The sequence below is a fragment of the Oncorhynchus mykiss genome, chromosome 4 (genome assembly GCF_057628025.1).
Source record: "Oncorhynchus mykiss isolate SJ-2025 chromosome 4, ASM5762802v1, whole genome shotgun sequence".
Taxonomy (NCBI): Eukaryota; Metazoa; Chordata; class Actinopteri; order Salmoniformes; family Salmonidae; genus Oncorhynchus; species Oncorhynchus mykiss.
In genome coordinates, this window is record NC_143025.1 from 89,875,287 (window position 1) to 89,897,500 (window position 22,214).

At 44.0% G+C, this 22,214-nt stretch overlaps 2 protein-coding genes across 5 annotated transcripts in view; one reads left to right on the forward strand and one right to left on the reverse strand.

The window, feature by feature from the left end:
* The window catches only part of LOC110521109 (zinc finger protein 704), a 30,242-nt gene extending 23,849 nt beyond the window's left edge, over nt 1-6,393 (forward strand). For all 4 annotated transcript variants that reach the window (XM_090233509.1, XM_090233511.1, XM_090233510.1 and 1 more), the window contains exon 10: nt 2,882-6,393. In XM_090233509.1, coding sequence (XP_090089635.1) covers nt 2,882-2,993 — 112 coding nt within the window. In that variant the 3' untranslated portion in view covers nt 2,994-6,393. The remainder of the gene's footprint in view (nt 1-2,881) is intronic.
* A 255-nt stretch (nt 6,394-6,648) lies between these two features.
* Nucleotides 6,649-22,214, reverse strand: part of LOC110521110 (prepronociceptin-like) — a 16,125-nt gene continuing 559 nt past the window's right edge. The window contains exons 2-3 of the mRNA XM_036976316.2: nt 12,627-12,872; nt 6,649-10,570 (exon numbers count right to left, since the gene is read on the reverse strand). Of these exons, the coding sequence (XP_036832211.1) occupies nt 9,914-10,570; nt 12,627-12,773 (804 nt within the window). The 5' untranslated portion in view covers nt 12,774-12,872 and the 3' untranslated portion in view covers nt 6,649-9,913. The remainder of the gene's footprint in view (nt 10,571-12,626; nt 12,873-22,214) is intronic.

The window sequence follows — 22,214 nt, forward strand, 5'->3', positions numbered from 1 at the left end:
TACCTATGACTGCTCCTTCAGGTTAGAACTACCTATGACTGCTCCTTCAGGTTAGAACTACCTATGTCTGCTCCTTCGGGTTAGAACTACCTATGACTGCTCCTTCAGGTTAGAACTACATATGACTGCTCCTTCAGGTTAGAACTACCTATGACTGCTCCTTCAGGTTAGAACTACATATGACTGCTCCTTCAGGTTAGAACTACATATGACTGCTCCTTCAGGTTAGAACTACCTATGACTGCTCCTTCAAGTTAGAACTACCTATGACTGCTCCTTCAGGTTAGAACCACCTATGACTGCTCCTTCAGGTTAGAACTACCTATGACTGCTCCTTCAGGTTAGAACTACCTATGACTGCTCCTTCAGGTTAGAACTACCTATGACTGCTCCTTCAGGTTAGAACTACCTATGACTGCTCCTTCAGGTTAGAACTACCTATGACTGCTCCTTCAGGTTAGAACTACCTATGTCTGCTCCTTCAGGTTAGAACTACCTATGGCTGCTCCTTCAGGTTAGAACTACCTATGACTGCTCCTTCAGGTTAGAACTACCTATGTCTGCTCCTTCAGGTTAGAACTACCTATGTCTGCTCCTTTGGGTTAGAACTACCTATGACTGCTCCTTCGGGTTAGAACTACCTATGACTGCTCCTTCGGGTTAGAACTACATATGACTGCTCCTTCAGGTTAGAACTACCTATGACTGCTCCTTCAGGTTAGAACTACCTATGACTGCTCCTTCAGGTTAGAACTACCTATGACTGCTCCTTCAGGTTAGAACTACCTATGTCTGCTCCTTCAGGTTAGAACTACCTATGACTGCTCCTTCAGGTTAGAACTACCTATGTCTGCTCCTTCAGGTTAGAACTACCTATGACTGCTCCTTCAGGTTAGAACTACCTATGTCTGCTCCTTCAGGTTAGAACTACCTATGTCTGCTCCTTCAGGTTAGAACTACCTATGACTGCTCCTTCAGGTTAGAACTATCTATCCTCTCCTCTCTGTCTCAACTATCTCTCCTCTCCCCTCTGTCTCAACTATCTCTCCTCTCCCCTCTGTCTCAACTATCTCTCCTCTCCCCTCTGTCTTAACTATCTCTCCTCTCCTCTCTGTCTCAACTATCCCTCCTCTCCTCTCTGTCTCAACTATCTCTCCTCTCCTCTCTGTCTCAACTATCTATCCTCTCCATTCTGTCCAACTATCTCTCCTCTCCTCTCTGTCTCAACTATCTATCCTCTCCTCTCTGTCTCAACTATCTATCCTCTCCTCTCTGTCTCAACTATCTCTCCTCTCCCCTCTGTCTCAACTATCTATACTCTCCTCTCTGTCTCAACTATCTCTCCTCTCCCCTCTGTCTCAACTATCTATCCTCTCCTCTCTGTCTCAACTATCAATCCTCTCCTCTCTGTCTCAACGATCTATCCTCTCCATTCTGTCTCAACTATCTCTCCTCTCTCTGGCTCAACTATCTATCCTCTCCTCTCTGTCTCAACTATCTCTCCTCTCCCCTCTGTCTCAACTATCTCTCCTCTCCCCTCTGTCTCAACTATCTCTCCTCTCCCCTCTGTCTCAACTATCTCTCCTCTCCCCTGTGTCTCAACTATTCTCTCCTCTCCATTCTGTCTCAATTACCTCTCCTCTCTATTCTGTCTCAACTTTCTCTCCTCTCCATTCTGTTCCAACTATCTTCTTTCCCCTCTGACTCAACTTTCTCTCCTCTCCGTTCTGTCTCAACTATCTCTCCATTCTGTCTCAACTATCTCTCCATTCTGTCTCAACTATCTCTCCTCTCCCCTCTGTCTCAACTATCTCTCCTCTCCTCTCTGTCTCAACTATCTCTCCTCTCTGTCTCAACTATCTCTCCTCTCCTCTCTGTCTCAACTATCTATCCTCTCCTCTCTGTCTCAACTATCTCTCCTCTCCCCTCTGTCTCAACTATCTATCCTCTCCTCTCTGTCTCAACTATTTCCCCTCTCCTCTCTGTCTCAACTATATCTCCTCTCCTCTCTGTCTCAACTATCTCCCTCTCCATTATGTCTCAACTATCTTCTTTCCCCTCTGTCTCAACTATCTCTCCTCTCCATTTAGTCTCAACTATCTCTCCTTTCCCGTCTCTCAACTATCTCTTCTTTCCCCTCTGTCTCAACTGTCTCTCCTCTCCATTATGTCTCAACTATCTCTCCTCTCCATTCCTGATAACTCCTCTATCTTTCTCTTCTATCTTTTTCAGACTCCACACCTCTCCCAATGTGACGGGAGGGCATGATTAGATGGCTAGATAAGAAACATGATGGAGAATGTGGAACTTGTTCTCTCTAACACAACCTTTTCTCTATATTATGTATACTATTAGTCTGCCACACGTCCCCATCTTGGTTTCTTCTGTATCCTCCCTGTAGGAAGGGACGAGGGGAGGCTGAAACGTTTCTTGTGTATCATCCCTGTAGGAAGGGACGAGGGGAGGCTGAAACGTTTCTTGTGTATCATCCCTGTAGGAAGGGACGAGGGGAGGCTGAAACGTTTCTTGTGTTTCATCCCTGTAGGAAGGGGCGAGGGGAGGCTGAAACGTTTCTTATGTATCATCCCTGTAGGAAGGAACGAGGGGAGGCTGAAACGTTTCTTGTGTTTCATCCCTGTAGGAAGGGGCGAGGGGAGGCTGAAACGTTTCTTGTGTTTCATCCCTGTAGGAAGGGATGAGGGGAGGCTGAAACGTTTCTTATGTATCATCCCTGTAGGAAGGGGCGAGGGGAGGCTGAAACGTTTCTTATGTATCATCCCTGTAGGAAGGGGCGAGGGGAGGCTGAAACGTTTCTTGTGTATCATCCCTGTAGGAAGGGGCGAGGGGAGGCTGAAACGTTTCTTGTGTATCATCCCTGTAGGAAGGGGCGAGGGGAGGCTAAGAAGTGTCGTAAGGTGTACGGAGTGGAGCACAAGGAGCAGTGGTGCACGGCCTGCCGCTGGAAGAAAGCCTGCCAGCGCTTCACAGACTAAACGAGTGTGTGAACGAAGGATGATGAAAGAAAGAGACTGAAAAAGAGAGGACACGATCAGGATCAGGGCCTGTAAAGCCATCAACAACAACAACTTCCTTTTTTTCTACCTTGTTTATTTTCCCCTCGAGGAATATAGTTTTTTATTTGTTGACCTGAGAAGTACGTCAGTGTGTGATGGTGGTGCTAGTAGCTAGTAGGTTAGACTGTGTTATGTGGTAGGCCTACCGATGCTCTTCCGTCCCAGACCTGTTTGTGCTGTGTAGCATGGCAACAACCATAGAAGTTAGCTAAACACAGGGATGGGCACTGGCTAGTTGCCCTGGGTAACATTTGGGTCCAAAGTATGCGCCATACAATATTTCCAAGAACAAACTTTGACTGGCCTGGTGTGATCTGAATAGTACTAGCGGGCTAGCTTCATATCCTACTAGCCTGGTCTGAATAGTACTAGCGGGCTAGCTTCATATCCTACTAGCCTGGTCTGAATAGTACTAGCGGGCTAGCTTCATATCCTACTAGCCTGGTCTGAATAGTACTAGCGGGCTAGCTTCATATCCTACTAGCCTGGTCTGAATAGTACTATCGGGCTAGCTTCATATCCTACTAGCCTGGTCTGAATAGTACTAGCAGGCTAGCTTCATATCCTACTAGCCTGGTCTGAATAGTACTAGCGGGCTAGCTTCATATCCTACTAGCCTGGTCTGAATAGTACTAGCGGGCTAGCTTCATATCCTACTAACCTGGTCTGAATAGCACTAGCGGGCTAGCTTCATATCCTACTAGCCTGGTCTGAATAGTACTAGCGGGCTAGCTTCATATCCTACTAGCCTGGTCTGAATAGTACTAGCGGGCTAGCTTCATATCCTACTAGCCTGGTCTGAATAGTACTAGCGGGCTAGCTTCATATCCTACTAGCCTGGTCTGAATAGTACTAGCGGGCTAGCTTCATATCCTACTAGCCTGGTCTGAATAGTACTAGCGGGCTAGCTTCATATCCTACTAGCCTGGTCTGAATAGTACTAGCGGGCTAGCTTCATATCCTACTAGTCTGGTCTGAATAGTACTAGCGGGCTAGCTTCATATCCTACTAGCCTGGTCTGAACAGTACTAGCGGGCTAGCTTCATATCCTACTAGCCTGGTCTGAACGGTACTAGCGGGCTAGCTTCATATCCTACTAGCCTGGTCTGAATAGTACTAGCGGGCTAGCTTCATATCCTACTAGCCTGGTCTGAATAGTACTAGCGGGCTAGCTTCATATCCTACTAGTCTGGTCTGAATAGTACTAGCGGGCTAGCTTCATATCCTACTAGCCTGGTCTGAACAGTACTAGCGGGCTAGCTTCATATCCTACTAGCCTGGTCTGAACGGTACTAGCGGGCTAGCTTCATATCCTACTAGCCTGGTCTGAATAGTACTAGCGGGCTAGCTTCATATCCTACTAGCCTGGTCTGAATAGTACTAGCGGGCTAGCTTCATATCCTACTAGTCTGGTCTGAATAGTACTAGCGGGCTAGCTTCATATCCTACTAGCCTGGTCTGAACAGTACTAGCGGGCTAGCTTCATATCCTACTAGCCTGGTCTGAACGGTACTAGCGGGCTAGCTTCATATCCTACTAGCCTGGTCTGAACAGTACTAGCGGGCTAGCTTCATATCCATCCCTGGTTGAACTCTTGAACAAGATACTTAACCCTTAACTGCTCCCCATCCAGGATTCTTCTTCTTCTATACAGGAAACCGATCTGTCCCCAGGTTCCTTCCACCTTCCACTGAGAGCATTTCTCCTCCCCTTCCACTGAGAGCATTTCTCCTCCCCTTCCACTGAGAGCATTTCTTCTCCCCTTCCACTGAGAGCATTTCTACACACCTTCCACTGAGAGCATTTCTCCTCCCCTTCCACTGAGAGCATTTCTCCTCCCCTTCCACTGAGAGCATTTCTCCTCCCCTTCCACTGAGAGCATCTCTACACACCTTCCACTGAGAGCATTTCTCCTCCCCTTCCACTGAGAGCATTTCTCCTCCCCTTCCACTGAGAGCATTTCTTCTCCCCTTCCACTGAGAGCATTTCTACACACCTTCCACTGAGAGCATCTCTACACACCTTCCACTGAGAGCATCTCTACACACCTTCCACTGAGAGCATTTCTCCTCCCCTTCCACTGAGAGCATTTCTTCTCCCCTTCCACTGAGAGCATTTCTACACACCTTCCACTGAGAGCATTTCTCCTCCCCTTCCACTGAGAGCATTTCTCCTCCCCTTCCACTGAGAGCATTTCTCCTCCCCTTCCACTGAGAGTGTAACAGATGTGAAACGGCTAGTTTAGTTAGCGTGGGCGCTAAATAGCGTTTCAATCAGTGACGTCACTTGCTCTGAGACCTTGAAGTAGTAGTTCCCCTTGCTCTGCAAGGGCCGCGGCTTTTGTGGAGCGATGGGTAACGATGCTTCGAGGGTGACTGTTGATGTGTGCAGAAGGTCCCTAGTTCGCGCCCGGGTATGGGCGAGGGGACGGTCTAAAACTGATACATTGATGCTGTTGACCCGGATTACTAGTTGCTGCGGGAAAAAGGAGGAAGGTCAAAAGGGGGGTGAGTGTAACAGATGTGAAACGGCTAGTTTAGTTAGCGTGGGCGCTAAATAGCGTTTCAATCAGTGACGTCACTTGCTCTGAGACCTTGAAGTAGTAGTTCCCCTTGCTCTGCAAGGGCCGCGGCTTTTGTGGAGCGATGGGTAACGATGCTTCGAGGGTGACTGTTGATGTGTGCAGAAGGTCCCTAGTTCGCGCCCGGGTATGGGCGAGGGGACGGTTTAAATTTGTACTGTTACAAGAGCATTTCTCCTCCCCTTCCACTGAGAGCATTTCTCCTCCCCTTCTACTGAGAGCATCTCTCCTCCCCTTCCACTGAGAGCATCTCTACACACCTTCCACTGTATGTTTTTTCTCTTCTTCTTCAACATTTCATTCTTCCCTGTGGTCTCTACGGAGGTAATGGAAACCTGTTACTTCTACATGGTGTGCTATCTATGAGTTCTTCCTTTGGACTATTTTGTGTTTGTGTCTCTTTTTAAATGATTGTCTTTCTGTCCCGCCTGAGAGGTAGACAGAGGTTTATGTTATATTTTGGCACATTTTATGGCAATGTATTTTTACGAGGATAATGATAAATAAGCTACATTTGGTTTGACTCGTTGTGGTTTTTAATCGAGTCAGTTCCTTCCATAACAGTATTTTACTCTTCCCCGTCTTGGTAAGCATTGTTATGGTTCTGTCTGTGTAAGCTTCTGGACAGTATTGGGGTCATTTTGAATTGGGCAGTCAATTCAGCAATTTAAACTGAAATGGTGTTTGTTCTCAATGATTTCTCAATAAATGGAAGAGGAGAAGCAAATTATTTCAAAAGTTTGTCAAGTTTAGAATTTTTATTCAAAACACTTTCTGTATTGATTGATTTTAATTGGAATTGAACCCAATTCTACTATTGGACCACTACCAAGGGATCAGGCAATTAGACAACTAAATTTGTATTAGCCTTCTAACGAAACAACAAAAACGTATTGTCTAATGTTATTAACACAATCAAATAATGTATCAACAGAAATAACCACTGAGAATATCGGGCACTGACAATTTTCTGTAACGACAGTCCACAAGAGAAATAGCAAATTCATTTATTATATTTTTCTCTATACAGGTTTCTTAAAGACTTTTAAACAATAATACACGTTAGAAATGTACACTGTATTCCCAAAGTTCTTTGTGTATGAACGAGAGACGTGTACTCACAAACACACACTCTTTAACATACCCCACTGGATAAATACTGCCTAGAGGTATGGCAAAACAATATCAACCTCTAACAGGTGAAATTCTAACCTAAAACCGTAACATAGTGTTGTGTTATTGAGTATTTTCAGACAAGCAGACAAACTGTGTTTCATACAGTAGCAAGAAGATAACATGCACATATCTCTCATCTTGCCTTTTTTTTTGTTGTTGTTAAAATCAGATAGGTGGTAAATTCAGTTTGGTATGTATCCTAGAAAACAAATACAGGACATGATCTACTCTACCAACACCAGGGGGCAGTGTTACCCTACTGTCTGGGATGCTGATCTACTCTACCAACACCAGAGGGCAGTGTTACCCTACTGTCTGGGATGCTGATCTACTCTACCAACACCAGGGGGCAGTGTTACCCTACTGTCTGGGATGCTGATCTACTCTACCAACACCAGGGGGCAGTGTTACCCTACTGTCTGGGATGCTGATCTACTCTACCAACACCAGGGGGCAGTGTTACCCTACTGTCTGGGATGCTGATCTACTCTACCAACACCAGGGGGCAGTGGTACCCTACTGTCTGGGATGCTGATCTACTCTACCAACACCAGGGGGCAGTGTTACCCTACTGTCTGGGATGCTGATCTACTCTACCAACACCAGGGGGCAGTGTTACCCTACTGTCTGGGATGCTGATCTACTCTACCAACACCAGGGGGCAGTGTTACCCTACTGTCTGGTATGCTGATCTACTCTACCAACACCAGGGGGCAGTGGTACCCTACTGTCTGGGATGCTGATTCTACTCTACTAACACCAGGGGGCAGTGGTACCCTACTGTCTGGGATGCTGATTCTACTCTACTAACACCAGGGGGCAGTGGTACCCTACTGTCTGGGATGCTGATCTACTCTACCAACACCAGGGGGCAGTGGTACCCTACTGTCTGGGATGCTGATCTACTCTACCAACACCAGGGGGCAGTGGTACCCTACTGTCTGGGATGCTGATCTACTCTACCAACACCAGGGGGCAGTGTTACCCTACTGTCTGGGATGCTGATCTACTCTACCAACACCAGGGGGCAGTGGTACCCTACTGTCTGGGATGCTGATCTACTCTACCAACACCAGGGGGCAGTGTTACCCTACTGTCTGGGATGCTGATCTACTCTACCAACACCAGGGGGCAGTGTTACCCTACTGTCTGGGATGCTGATCTACTCTACCAACACCAGGGGGCAGTGGTACCCTACTGTCTGGGATGCTGATCTACTCTACCAACACCAGGGGGCAGTGTTACCCTACTGTGTGGGATGCTGATTCTACTCTACTAACACCAGGGGGCATTGTTACCCTACTGTCTGGGATGCTGATTCTACTCTACCAACACCAGGGGGCAGTGTAACCCTACTGTCTGGGATGCTGATCTACTTTACCAACACCAGGGGGCAGTGTTACCCTACTGTCTGGTATGCTGATCTACTCTACCAACACAACACCAGGGGGCATTGTTACCCTACTGTCTGGGATGCTGATCTACTCTACCAACACCAGGGGGCAGTGTTACCCTACTGTCTGGGATGCTGATCTACTCTACCAACACCAGAGGGCAGTGTTACCCTACTGTCTGGGATGCTGATCTACTCTACCAACACCAGGTGGCAGTGTTACCCTACTGTCTGGGATGCTGATCTACTCTACCAACACCAGGGGGCAGTGTTACCCTACTGTCTGGTATGCTGATCTACTCTACCAACACAACACCAGGGGGCATTGTTACCCTACTGTCTGGGATGCTGATCTACTCTACCAACACCAGGGGGCAGTGTTACCCTACTGTCTGGGATGCTGATCTACTCTACCAACACCAGAGGGCAGTGTTACCCTACTGTCTGGGATGCTGATCTACTCTACCAACACCAGGTGGCAGTGGTACCCTACTGTCTGGGATGCTGATTCTACTCTACTAACATAACACCAGGGGGCAGTGTTACCCTACTGTCTGGGATGCTGATCTACTCTACCAACACCAGGGGCAGTGTAACCCTACTCTCTAGTATGCTGATTCTACTCTACCAACACAACACCAGTTGGCAGTGTTACCCTAATATCTACTGTCTGGTAGCTGATCCAATCTGCGGTTGCCACTATATGCCCAAGCTGCAAAATCTAAGTTGGCTATATAGTAAACATTTATGAAAAACTAAAAGGCGCTTTTTGGTGGAAATAAAAAATGAGGTGGGCAAGCCTAAGGTTGGAGGTAAAGGCTAAGTTTAGGATTAAGGTTAGGGTTAGGTTTAAAATCTGATTTTAAGAAGAGAAATTGTAGAATAGGCAGGGGCTTCCAACTTTGCAACTTGGCCAGATAGTGACGACTGTTCTCTGCCCAGTGACATACAGTATATTCTCAGAATAGAGAAGATGCAGATCACCAGTTCTTTAATGACCCAGAGACTGTGAACAGTGCAAATAACAAATGCAACCCCTCACTCGCTCAAGCTTTAAATAAATAAAAAGTTAAAGTGCATACATAGATCATAAACATCCATCCATCATCCTAACATGGGTTGGTATTATATCTAGTATCATGTCGTCTGGATTTTACGATACTGACACAAAATATTACATTGTACTTTTATTTTTCAGGATGCAGTTCATTAACTGGGGCGGTAGAGGGGGAGAAACATTGATTGGTTGGAAGGAAACGTTCCTTACTTTCTCTTCACAACACCGAATGTGTTTCAGAATGACCATATCGTTACTCTTCTTCATTAGGCTGATGAGGTACGAGGGAGTTCACGGTCCCTGTAGACATAGTTGGTAACTATAGGAACAGAACACTAAAATAATAGTAGACAAACGGTAAACTAAAGTTATTATCATTTCTATGGAGGTTCTTGGGAGGGTGGTTGCACGGGGAGAAGAGAATTCTGCTCCCCCAGGGGGTTGTGGTTGCACGGGGAGAAGAGAATTCTGCTCCCCCAGGGGGTTGTGGAGGCACGCGGAGAAGAGAATTCTGCTCCCCCAGGGGGTTGTGGAGGGAAGGGGAGGAGAGAATTCTTCTCCCCCAGGGGGTTGTGGAGGGAAGGGGAGAAGAGAATTCTGCTCTCCCAGGGGGTTGTGGAGGGAAGGGGAGGCTACAGCCGGCTGGGTAGCCTCCTGAATCCCTGGCCTGGGTTATTGAACCGACCAACACCGCGGCCAGGGATGCTGCTGCTGGTCATCCCCAGGTACTGCCGGAGGAGCTGGCTCACCCTCTTCTGGTTGTTCCACTTCCTGGCCGACTTCCTGATCCCGATGAACCCTCCTAGGCGTTTCTGCAGTGGCCGCCCCACCGGCCCGCCAATAAACTTCCTATAACCGTGGTGACCTTTCAGGAAGCCCCCGAAACGCTTGGTCAGCTGGACCGTGGCTTCCTCCTCCTCATCTCCTCCCTCCCCCTGACTGCTCCTCCTCCTGTCCTCTTCCTCCTTCTTCTCCTCCCTGTTTTCCAGAGCCAGGGAGTCTTCCTCCTCGGTCGAGCCCAGTGGGGAGGAGTCGTACTGGGCATCACGTTGCTCCAGGGCCCTGTCTTCCTGGTCTTCTCTGTCCTGCTGGTAGTGCTCCATGGCTGCAGAGTAGAGGAGTTGTCCATCAGACTCCAGGTGTACAGGGCCCAGGTTCAGCTCCTCTGCTGCTCTCCTAGACACAGCACCGCCATCTGGTTGGAGGAGATAGTGCGGTAGGATGGCTCGCTGACACAGCTCCCAGGTGAGGGCAGTGGAGACGTGACCCTCACACTCCAACAGACACACCTGTGGACAGAGAAGGACAGGGAGAGGTGTTAGTAGAGTCTAGACTATATGTCCTCTGCGTCAAGTAGCCCTGTACGTTTGTTTGGGTTAAAGGGAGTCATTTGAGACTCATGCACAAACCTGACAGGCCCATGATAGCTGTAATTGTCAGTTTTGATGAAGTAAACAGTAAATCCTGTTGACTAATTCCCCTTCGGATTGGAGATGAATTGAAGAGAGTTGTATGAAATGCGGCTCACATCAAAGAGAATGGGTAGCTATTGGCGGAAATGATTTATCCGTCTCAAATGGAAATGGGCTCACCGGGAGATTCTCCTCACGTCAGATCTTTGCAGCAATTTGTGTGTGTGTGTGTGTGTGTGTGTGAATGCAGACCATGTAATGGCCTCACAATCTCTCAGTGAGTGGTGGGGAATCTATTTACCAATAAAACCACAATCTTTCCATCTAGAAGTTCCTGATACAATGTGTCAATCATCAATCTCTGTCTGCATCACCCTCATAAACAGCTAATACAGAGCACCACAGAGCTCTATCACCCAGCTGCAACAGCCAATTAGCTGCTATATTACCACAGAGCTCTATCACCCAGCTGCAACAGCCAATTAGCTGCTATATTACCACAGAGCTCTATCACCCAGCTGCAACAGCCAATTAGCTGCTATATTACCACAGAGCTCTATCCCCAGCTGCACCAATCAATTAGCTGCTATATTACCACAGAGCTCTATCCCCAGCTGCACCAATCAATTAGCTGCTATATTACCACAGAGCTCTATCACCCAGCTGCAACAGCCAATTAGCTGCTATATTACCACAGAGTTCTATCACCCAGCTGCAACAGCCAATTAGCTGCTATATTACCACAGAGCTCTATCCCCAGCTGCACCAATCAATTAGCTGCTATATTACCACAGAGCTCTATCCCCAGCTGCACCAATCAATTAGCTGCTATATTACCACAGAGTTCTATCACCCAGCTGCAACAGCCAATTAGCTGCCCTATTACCACAGAGCTCTATCACCCAGCTGCAACAGCCAATTAGCTGCTATATTACCACAGAGCTCTATCACCCAGCTGCACCAGCCCACAGAATCATTATCAGCACTGCTATGTCTCAGAACTACTTGGGTTCAAAGAGTATTTGAAACCATTTCAAATACTTGAGCTGGGCTTGATTAAGCTTGACTGGCTTAATGGAACCAATAGAATAGTCCCAGTACTGAAAAACTCATCACCCCATCTGGCACTCCAGGCAAGCTAGAGCAAACACTGAACAAAAAAAATGTCTAATAGTGTTTAAACCCAGGTGTGCTATTTGCTTCGTTAAGCTGCCTCAGTCAGAAGCATCATTAGAATTATTTTCTACATTAGCACTGCTACATCCCATGAGTCACCTTAATGGCAGAATACTCAATTACTGTTCTAACTTGTAAACGCTGTGTCGTTAAACTTTTAGGGAGAACGTTTTTCTTCCAAATAAACAATGATGATCACACTACAACTTTCATCCATACAACCATCATCTATCATCCGCACATCCATACAACCGTCATCCATACAACCATCATCCATCATCCATACAACCATCATCTATCATCCATACAACCATCATCTATCATCCATCATCCATCATCCATACAACCGTCATCCATACAACCGTCATCCATACAACCGTCATCCATACAACCATCATCCATCATCCATACAACCATACAACCGTCATCCATACAACCATCATCTATCATCCATACAACCATCATCCATACAACCATCATCCATCATCCATACAACCGTCATCCATACAACCGTCATCCATACAACCATCATCCATACAACCGTCATCCATACAACCATCATCCATCATCCATACAACCATCATCTATCATCCATACAACCATCATCCATACAACCATCATCCATCATCCACACATCCATCATCCATACAACCATCATCCATACAACCATACAACCATCCTCCATACAACCATTATCCATACAACCATCATCCCCATTCTGCATGCAGGACATACACACACACACACAGTCACTCACCAGTGTGTTGAATGTTTGCTGCTGGGTCTGGGGGTTGGGTAGGGGTAGTAGGAGACCACAGGCCAGGCAGTCACCCTGGCAGTCACTTCGTCCTGGGGAACACAGACGCACCACCAGCAGCAGTAGGCTCCACAGGGACCACTTCATGACTCACTACAGAGGGAGGGAGGGGCGGGACGGACGGGCAACAGGGACGGGAAGAGGGTGGAGGCCCGGAAGTGTAGGGTGTGTAGAGTAGGGCACGGCCTGGTGAGAAGACACAGATGTGAGGAAAGAGGAGTTTAGTCGCTCATTTCAAAGGGGTGAGCAGGGGCACAACAACAACAACAATAACAACAACAACAACAACAACAGCATAATACAACTGAGAAAAGTTCAATTGGTCAGGTGTGTCCACTTTTCCAGACAGGATAGATAGACCTCGAGGGCCTGTTTCTGTAAAGTCGATGAAGAAAGAGTTCTCAGTCGGCCCGACAGCGATGCAAGAGTAGCTTGTTTCATACACAGCGCAATACGTTCATTAAAGAGTCACAAAGGGAAGTTCATTATCAGCCTCAGTAATTGTACTGTGCATTAGCTGCCTGGTGGTTTTAATAGGGAGGAAATGAATGAGAGCGAGGAAACGGGAGAAAAAAAAAGAGAGTGGGGGGAACGCGAAGAAGGAAGGGAACGGCGCTGCCGCTCGCTCACGATCCGACCAACCAACAAAGTTTTGCGCTTCTGACTCACATTGCCACCGTGTACTCCTGTATTAAATACCAACATAAGGCCCTGGTACTATACTCCTGTATTAGACACCAACACAAGGCCCTGGTACTGTATTCCTGTATTAAATACCAACATAAGGCCCTGGTACTTTACTCCTGTATTAAATACCAACATAAGGCCCTGGTACTATACTCCTGTATTAAATACCAACATAAGGCCCTGGTACTTTACTCCTGTATTAGACACCAACATAAGGCCCTGGTACTGTACTCCTGTATTAAATACCAACATAAGGCCCTGGTACTTTACTCCTGTATTAGACACCAACATAAGGCCCTGGTACTTTACTCCTGTATTAGACACCAACATAAGGCCCTGGTACTTTACTCCTGTATTAGATACCAACATAAGGCCCTGGTACTTTACTCCTGTATTAGATACCAACATAAGGCCCTGGTACTATACTCCTGTATTAGATACCAACATAAGGCCCTGGTACTTTACTCCTGTATTAGATTCCAACATAAGGCCCTGGTACTTTACTCCTGATTTAGACACCAACATAAGGCCCTGGTACTTTACTCCTGATTTAGACACCAACATAAGGCCCTGGTACTGTACTCCTGTATTAGATACCAACATAAGGCCCTGGTACTTTACTCCTGTATTAGATACCAACATAAGGCCCTGGTACTTTACTCCTGTATTAGACACCAACATAAGGCCCTGGTACTTTACTCCTGTATTAGACACCAACATAAGGCCCTGGTACTTTACTCCTGTATTAGACACCAACATAAGGCCCTGGTACTTTACTCCTGTATTAGACACCAACATAAGGCCCTGGTACTATACTCCTGTATTAGAAACCAACATAAGGCCCTGGTACTTTACTCCTGTATTAGATACCAACATAAGGCCCTGGTACTTTACTCCTGTATTAGACACCAACATAAGGCCCTGGTACTTTACTCCTGATTTAGACACCAACATAAGGCCCTGGTACTTTACTCCTGTATTAGACACCAACATAAGGCCCTGGTACTATACTCCTGTATTAGATACCAACATAAGGCCCTGGTACTTTACTCCTGTATTAGACACCAACATAAGGCCCTGGTACTTTACTCCTGTATTAGATTCCAACATAAGGCCCTGGTACTTTACTCCTGTATTGGATACCAACATAAGGCCCTGGTACTTTACTCCTGTATTAGATACCAACATAAGGCCCTGGTACTTTACTCCTGTATTAGATTCCAACATAAGGCCCTGGTACTTTACTCCTGTATTAGATACCAACATAAGGCCCTGGTACTTTACTCCTGTATTAGACACCAACATAAGGCCCTGGTACTTTACTCCTGTATTAGATACCAACATAAGGCCCTGGTACTGTACTCCTGTATTAGACACCAACATAAGGCCCTGGTACTTTACTCCTGTATTAGATACCAACATAAGGCCCTGGTACTTTACTCCTGTATTAGATACCAACATAAGGCCCTGGTACTTTACTCCTGTATTAGATACCAACATAAGGCCCTGGTACTTTACTCCTGTATTAGATTCCAACATAAGGCCCTGGTACTTTACTCCTGTATTAGATACCAACATAAGGCCCTGGTACTTTACTCCTTTATTAAATACCAACATAAGGCCCTGGTACTTTACTCCTGTATTAGACACCAACATAAGGCCCTGGTACTTTACTCCTGTATTAGACACCAACATAAGGCCCTGGTACTTTACTCCTGATTTAGACACCAACATAAGGCCCTGGTACTTTACTCCTGTATTAGACACCAACATAAGGCCCTGGTACTATACTCCTGTATTAAATACCAACATAAGGCCCTGGTACTTTACTCCTGTATTAGACACCAACATAAGGCCCTGGTACTTTACTCCTTTATTAAATACCAACATAAGGCCCTGGTACTTTACTCCTGTATTAGACACCAACATAAGGCCCTGGTACTTTACTCCTGTATTAGACACCAACATAAGGCCCTGGTACTTTACTCCTGTATTAGACACCAACATAAGGCCCTGGTACTTTACTCCTGTATTAGACACCAACATAAGGCCCTGGTACTTTACTCCTGTATTAGATACCAACATAAGGCCCTGGTACTTTACTCCTGTATTAGATACCAACATAAGGCCCTGGTACTTTACTCCTGTATTAGACACCAACATAAGGCCCTGGTACTTTACTCCTGTATTAGACACCAACATAAGGCCCTGGTACTTTACTCCTGTATTAGATACCAACATAAGGCCCTGGTACTTTACTCCTGTATTAGACACCAACATAAGGCCCTGGTACTTGACTCCTGTATTAGATACCAACATAAGGCCCTGGTACTTTACTCCTGTATTAGATACCAACATAAGGCCCTGGTACTTTACTCCTGTATTGGTGCCATTATATGATCATGAGGATAATAAGGCATTGAGATGTCATATATATGATGTCACATGTGTCTTTCCAGCGTTCATAAAGACGTGCAGAGTGAATATTGAAAAGGGCTATTCTATGGTAAGGTGATTTTCGAGGAGAAAATTATTTTGAAATCATTAAAATTCTCTCTCATACCTATTAAATCTTCACACATCATTAATGTTTTTTGATACGTTTTTGAGAAGTGACTTGATGGAGAGTTTTTTTTCATGATATTCTGTTTGATAAGAACTTTTTCACTTGTTTGAAATGACATGAATATCTAACGAGATATAAAGAGCAGACAGTGTTTCCGAGGACAAGACAGGGGAGAGGACGGTTCTTCAAGAAATGACTACACTCTTAGAAAAAAAAGAACCCAAAATGGTTCTTCCACTGTTCCCATATAGGAGAACCCTTTGAAGAACCCATTATGGTTCCAGGTAGAACCCTTTTGGGTTCCATGTAGAAACCTTTCCACAGAGGGTTCTACCCGGAACCTAAAAGGGTTCTACCTGGAACTAAAAATGGTTCTCCTATGGGGACAGCCCCCCAAAAAATTTCGGATCCCTTTCTTTTCAATTCAATTCAAGGGCTTTATTGGCATGGGAAACGTGTTAACATTGCCAAAGCAAGTGAGGTAGATAATGTATAAAGTGAATATATAAAGTGAAATAAACAATAAAAATGAACAGTAAACATTACACATACAGAAGTTTCAAAACAATAAAGACATTTCTCAGAGTGTAAATTCCAATGTCTATACTAACTAGTAGATGTGAAGTTGTAGTGCCTCAGAACCAATGATTTATATATACATTAGACGACTGACAGGGGGCGCTGTTTGAAAGCCATCACACCTCCCTCCCACACCCCTTATTCACGTCTACATTTGTTTTCTGACATGTTTATTCTATTACAGACAACCTTAATACATACTTTTACATTATATTATGTGAGCTAAACATACCATTTTTACTAAAGAAATATATCAAAACATTTTCCTTAAAATTAAAGTATAATTTTGTTTTAAAGTTCTAATGTTACTGTACCCACTATATTACAATAACAAAAAAATACTTAAACACTTGTAATTTTCTATTTGAAATGTTTAAAGGGTTTATATACATCATTTCTCAGAGCCCTTTTGTTCAATTACTCAGCTCACTTCACTTGGATTTACAACCAGGTGTGTCAACATCACTTTTCTGAATGGGCTTCAACATATTTGACAATACGATGTAGAAGAGCTCCGCTGAGTGAGCGCGATAGTCTGTCAGAATCTCTGTTAAGCAGTCTGGAGGAGGAAATGTGAAATGACTGATCTATATCTGAGCCAGAGACAATGTGCTAATCCTCCCAGGGTAGGACTACCTGATTATACCAGCCGCTGGTAAACAGCAGCGCACTCCTGTCTCCAGACCTGGGCTCAAGTACTATTTGAAATCATTTAAAATACTATAGCTGGTAGTGATTAAGGATTTCTGGTGCAATAAACCAATATAAATGTCGCAAAACTGCAAACACTGCCCGCTTGGAACTCCACGCAGACTAAAGCAAACTCTCAAGGTTATCTGAAAGATTTCAAATAGCGTTTGAACCCAGGTCTGCAACAACCCTGTATAGATCCTAATCCTGCAGTATGGATCCACACACCTGTGGTATCACACAGGAGAAGGTTGAATCACTGTCAAACAGCAGAGGCTGGGGATACGGGATAGGTATATTATGTACAGGATATACAGGGATTAATGCCAAGGTGATGGAAGACATGAGATTGTGCAGGTACTGATTATAACCCAATTGTCAAAATGGATTAAAAGGTGACATCAACCTTTTTTTTTTTTTTGCCCACTGATAAGTCTCTCAGGATAAAAGCTTCTGTCAAATTAATAAAATGTAAATAGATTATGTAAATGTGCTGTCTGGAGGAAGAGAGTTAAACCGATGTCTGTGTAAGGAAATAACTATGAGAGGAGTGTTCAGTTCAGTGACACTTGTTCAGGTCCCACTGGGCCAAAAAAAACTGGTTCAATCAACGTTGTTTCCACATCATTTCAACAACAACAACAACAACAACAACAACAACAACAACAACAACAACAACAACAACAAATGCAATGTGATGATGTTGAATCAATGTGGAATACTGATTGGATTTACAAAAAAAAGTCATCAAAGTAAAGATGTTTTGTTGTTGTTGTTGATTTCACGTTAGTTGACAACTCAACCAAATGTAAATCAAACCTAGACGTTGAACTGACATCTGTGCCCAATGTGCTCTTGCCTTTAGAAGTAGTTTCATCATGAGTACCTCTGATGTTGAAATTAGCACTGTGTCTAGGTCTGTTGAAATTAGCACTGTGTCTAGGTCTGTTTAAATTAGCACTGTGTCTAGGTCTGTTGAAATTAGCACTGTGTCTAGGTCTGTTGAAATTAGCACTGTCTCTGTCTGTTGAAATTTGCACTGTGTCTATGTCTGTTGAAATTAGCACTGTCTCTAGGTCTGTTTAAATTAGCACTGTGTCTATGTCTGTTGAAATTAGCACTGTCTCTAGGTCTGTTGAAATTAGCACTGTCTCTAGGTCTGTTGAAATTAGCACTGTCTCTAGGTCTGTTGAAATTAGCACTGTCTTTAGGTCTGTTGAAAGTAGCACTGTGTCTAGGTCTCTGTCGATTCAGGGGTTTTGCCACTTCTATCCTACAGAATTTGAAATACATTTTTAATGCTTTGCGCAATCCTCTTGCGCCAGCCTGGGGACGAGGTTTCGCTTAATAAAATAGCATTTGTGTGGATAATATGAAGTAATTCTATTATATTCGAAGCCTGTGACAACATGATAGACACCCACTGATTCCATCCGTTTCCAGCATCGTCGTGTTAGTTTAATTGAGCAGACTGTTTATATTATGGCAGTATGACACTGCAATCTCCTAGGGTTATTATGATGGAGAACAGATGGAGCAGCTTTAGGGCAGACCTTCAGCTCCACAATACTTATTTTCTAATCATATTCAGGATCGTACTGATTATGCTTTTATTTCAGAGAAAAACAACAATAATCCTAGCCTAACGTTTTTGTTTTTTATCTCTTTCCACCTATCAGAAAAATTAAAAATAAAACCCCAGGCTACAGCTTGTATGGATTATAAATGCAAGGTATTCGGATTATAATGTTGGGGTATTCTGTCTGGTGTAATTGGGTGCTAAAGGACAAAGAGGAAGTAGAATGAAAATAACACAAATTAAAAGCACTGTCAAACACTAATGGAAAAATATAAAACAATGGAAAGGCCTACTAGCTTGGCCATGACTGAGAGCTTAGAGCTAGCTACCTTAATAAACTATCCTGTTAGAGCTAGCTACCTTAATAAACCATCCTGTTAGACCTGGCTACCTTAATAAACCATCCTGTTAGAGCTAGCTACCTTAATTAACCACCCTGTTAGACCTGGCTACCTTTGGGGCGGCAAGTAGTTAGAGCGTTAGGCTAGTAACCGAAAGGTTGCTAGATCGAATCCCCGAGCTGACAAGGTCAAAATTTGTCTTTCTGCCCAATGTTAACCTACTGCCCCAGTTAACCCACTGTTCCTAGGCCGTCATTGTAAATAAGAATTTGTTCTTAACTGACTTACCTAGTTGAATAAAGGTTAAATAAAAAATATATATAAACCATCTTGTTAGAGCTAGCTACCTTAATAAACCATCCTGTTAGAGCTAGTTACCTTAATAAACCATCCTGTTAGAGCTAGTTACCTTAATAAACCATCCTGTTAGAGCTAGTTACCTTAATAAACCATCCTGTTAGAGCTGGCTACCTTAATAAACCATCCTGTTAGAGCTAGCTACCTTAATAAACCCCTCTGTTAGAGCTAGCTACCTTAATAAACCATCCTGTTAGAGCTAGTTACCTTAATAAACCATCCTGTTAGAGCTAGCTACCTTAATAAACTATCCTGTTAGAACTAGCTACCTTAATAAACCCCTCTGTTAGAGCTAGCTACCTTAATAAACCATCTTGTTAGAGCTATCTACCTTAATAAACCCCTCTGTTAGAGCTAGTTACCTTAATAAACCATCCTGTTAGAGCTAGTTACCTTAATAAACCATCCTGTTAGAGCTAGCTACCTTAATAAACTATCCTGTTGGAGCTGGCTACCTTAATAAACCATCCTGTTAGAGCTAGCTACCTTAATAAACCATCCTGTTAGAGCTAGCTACCTTAATAAACCATCCTGTTAGAGCTAGCTACCTTAATAAACCATCCTGTTAGAGCTAGTTACCTTAATAAACCATCCTGTTAGAGCTAGTTACCTTAATAAACCATCCTGTTAGAGCTGGCTACCTTAATAAACCATCCTGTTAGAGCTAGCTACCTTAATAAACCATCCTGTTAGAGCTAGCTACCTTAATAAACCATCCTGTTAGAGCTAGCTACCTTAATAAACTATCCTGTTAGAACTAGCTACCTTAATAAACCCCTCTGTTAGAGCTAGCTACCTTAATAAACCCCTCTGTTAGAGCTAGCTACCTTAATAAACCATCCTGTTAGAGCTAGCTACCTTAATAAACCATCCTGTTAGAGCTAGCTACCTTAATAAACCATCCTGTTAGAGCTAGCTACCTTAATAAACCATCCTGTTAGAGCTAGCTATCTTAATAAACCATCCTGTTAGAGCTAGCTACCTTAATAAACCATCCTGTTAGAGCTAGCTACCTTAATAAACCATCCTGTTAGAGCTAGCTACCTTAATAAACCATCCTGTTAGAGCTAGCTACCTTAATAAACCATCCTGTTAGAGCTAGCTACCTTAATAAACCCCTCTGTTAGAGCTAGCTACCTTAATAAACCCCTCTGTTAGAGCTAGCTACCTTAATAAACCATCTTGTTAGAGCTAGCTACCTTAATAAACCATCCTGTTAGAGCTAGCTACCTTAATAAACCATCCTGTTAGAGCTAGCTACCTTAATAAACCCCTCTGTTAGAGCTAGCTACCTTAATAAACCATCCTGTTAGAGCTGGCTACCTTAATAAACCATCCTGTTAGAGCTAGCTACCTTAATAAACCCCTCTGTTAGAGCTGGCTACCTTAATAAACCATCCTATTAGAGCTAGTTACCTTAAGCTATATCCCTCTGCTACCTTAATAAATAAACCATCCTGTTGGAGCTAGCTACCTTAATAAACCATCCTGTTAGAGCTAGCTACCTTAATAAACCATCCTGTTAGAGCTAGCTACCTTAATAAACCATCCTGTTAGAGCTAGCTACCTTAATAAACCATCCTGTTAGAGCTAGCTACCTTAATAAACCATCCTGTTAGAGCTTAATAAACCCCCCTCTGAAGCACGTAGGCCTAAAGGCATAAAACTACATGACGTAGGGTACACTTGTACACTTAAAACAATACATAAAACTACATGACGTAGGGTACACTTGTACACTTAAAACAATACATAAAGGTACATGACGTAGGGTACACTTGTACACTTAAAACAATACATAAAACTACATGGTCCATTGGGCTTTGTACACTGCAAGCACTACTTATAGATTAGAACATAATTAATTAATGTATCTTCCTGTTAGTAATTTATGATGATAAATCCGGTAATAACATCGCAAGTAGTCACTAATTAAAGATACCATGTACCTGATGTTATGGCATAAATCAATTCTGCACGCCGACATCATTGATTGGACAAATTACACACACACACACACACACACAAGACATCAAAAGAGGTTCCTCGTGAAAGCATGAGTAAGCTGGCCGATAACTACTGAAACGAAGGACAACTACTAAGTCAGCAGAAAGGCTGGGTGTTGTGACTCTCGATGAGGTTTTTATTCCTCTGTTAATTAATTGGTGAGCCAGAGAAACAGGTGGACAGTTGCTATGATGCTATGGGAATGGAACATACTCAGCGCGGTGGTAATGACGACGGTGTCACGGGCCAGGGGACACAGCACGGAGATAACAACGCAATGAAACACGGGAAAAGCAAAATGGAGTAATGGAAATACAAGTGTTATTCAAGGTGGAATGTATATCCTGTAAAACAGGTCCTGGGGACACAACATTGTCCACATGGTAGTTTTTGCTCTAGTGTTACACTCACGTGGTTCCACTGATCAGAGATTTGATGATGAGTTGATTAGTGGAATCAGGTGTGTAGTGCTAGGGTAAAAACTAAAAGGTGAACCCCTTTGGGTCTTCCAGGACCAGGTTTAAGAAATGCTGGTATAAAATATATCAGGAAAGATAGAAAATCCAGTGTGAATGAAAGGAACAGAACCCTTTGAAACAATATAGAGAAAAGTACATGATGATGATTGGCTAAACAATGTAATAAGCATTCTGTCCAATGATATTACCCTTAGGCATAATTAAGGATTAAACCCATGACTACACAAACGGTGTGTCAATTTC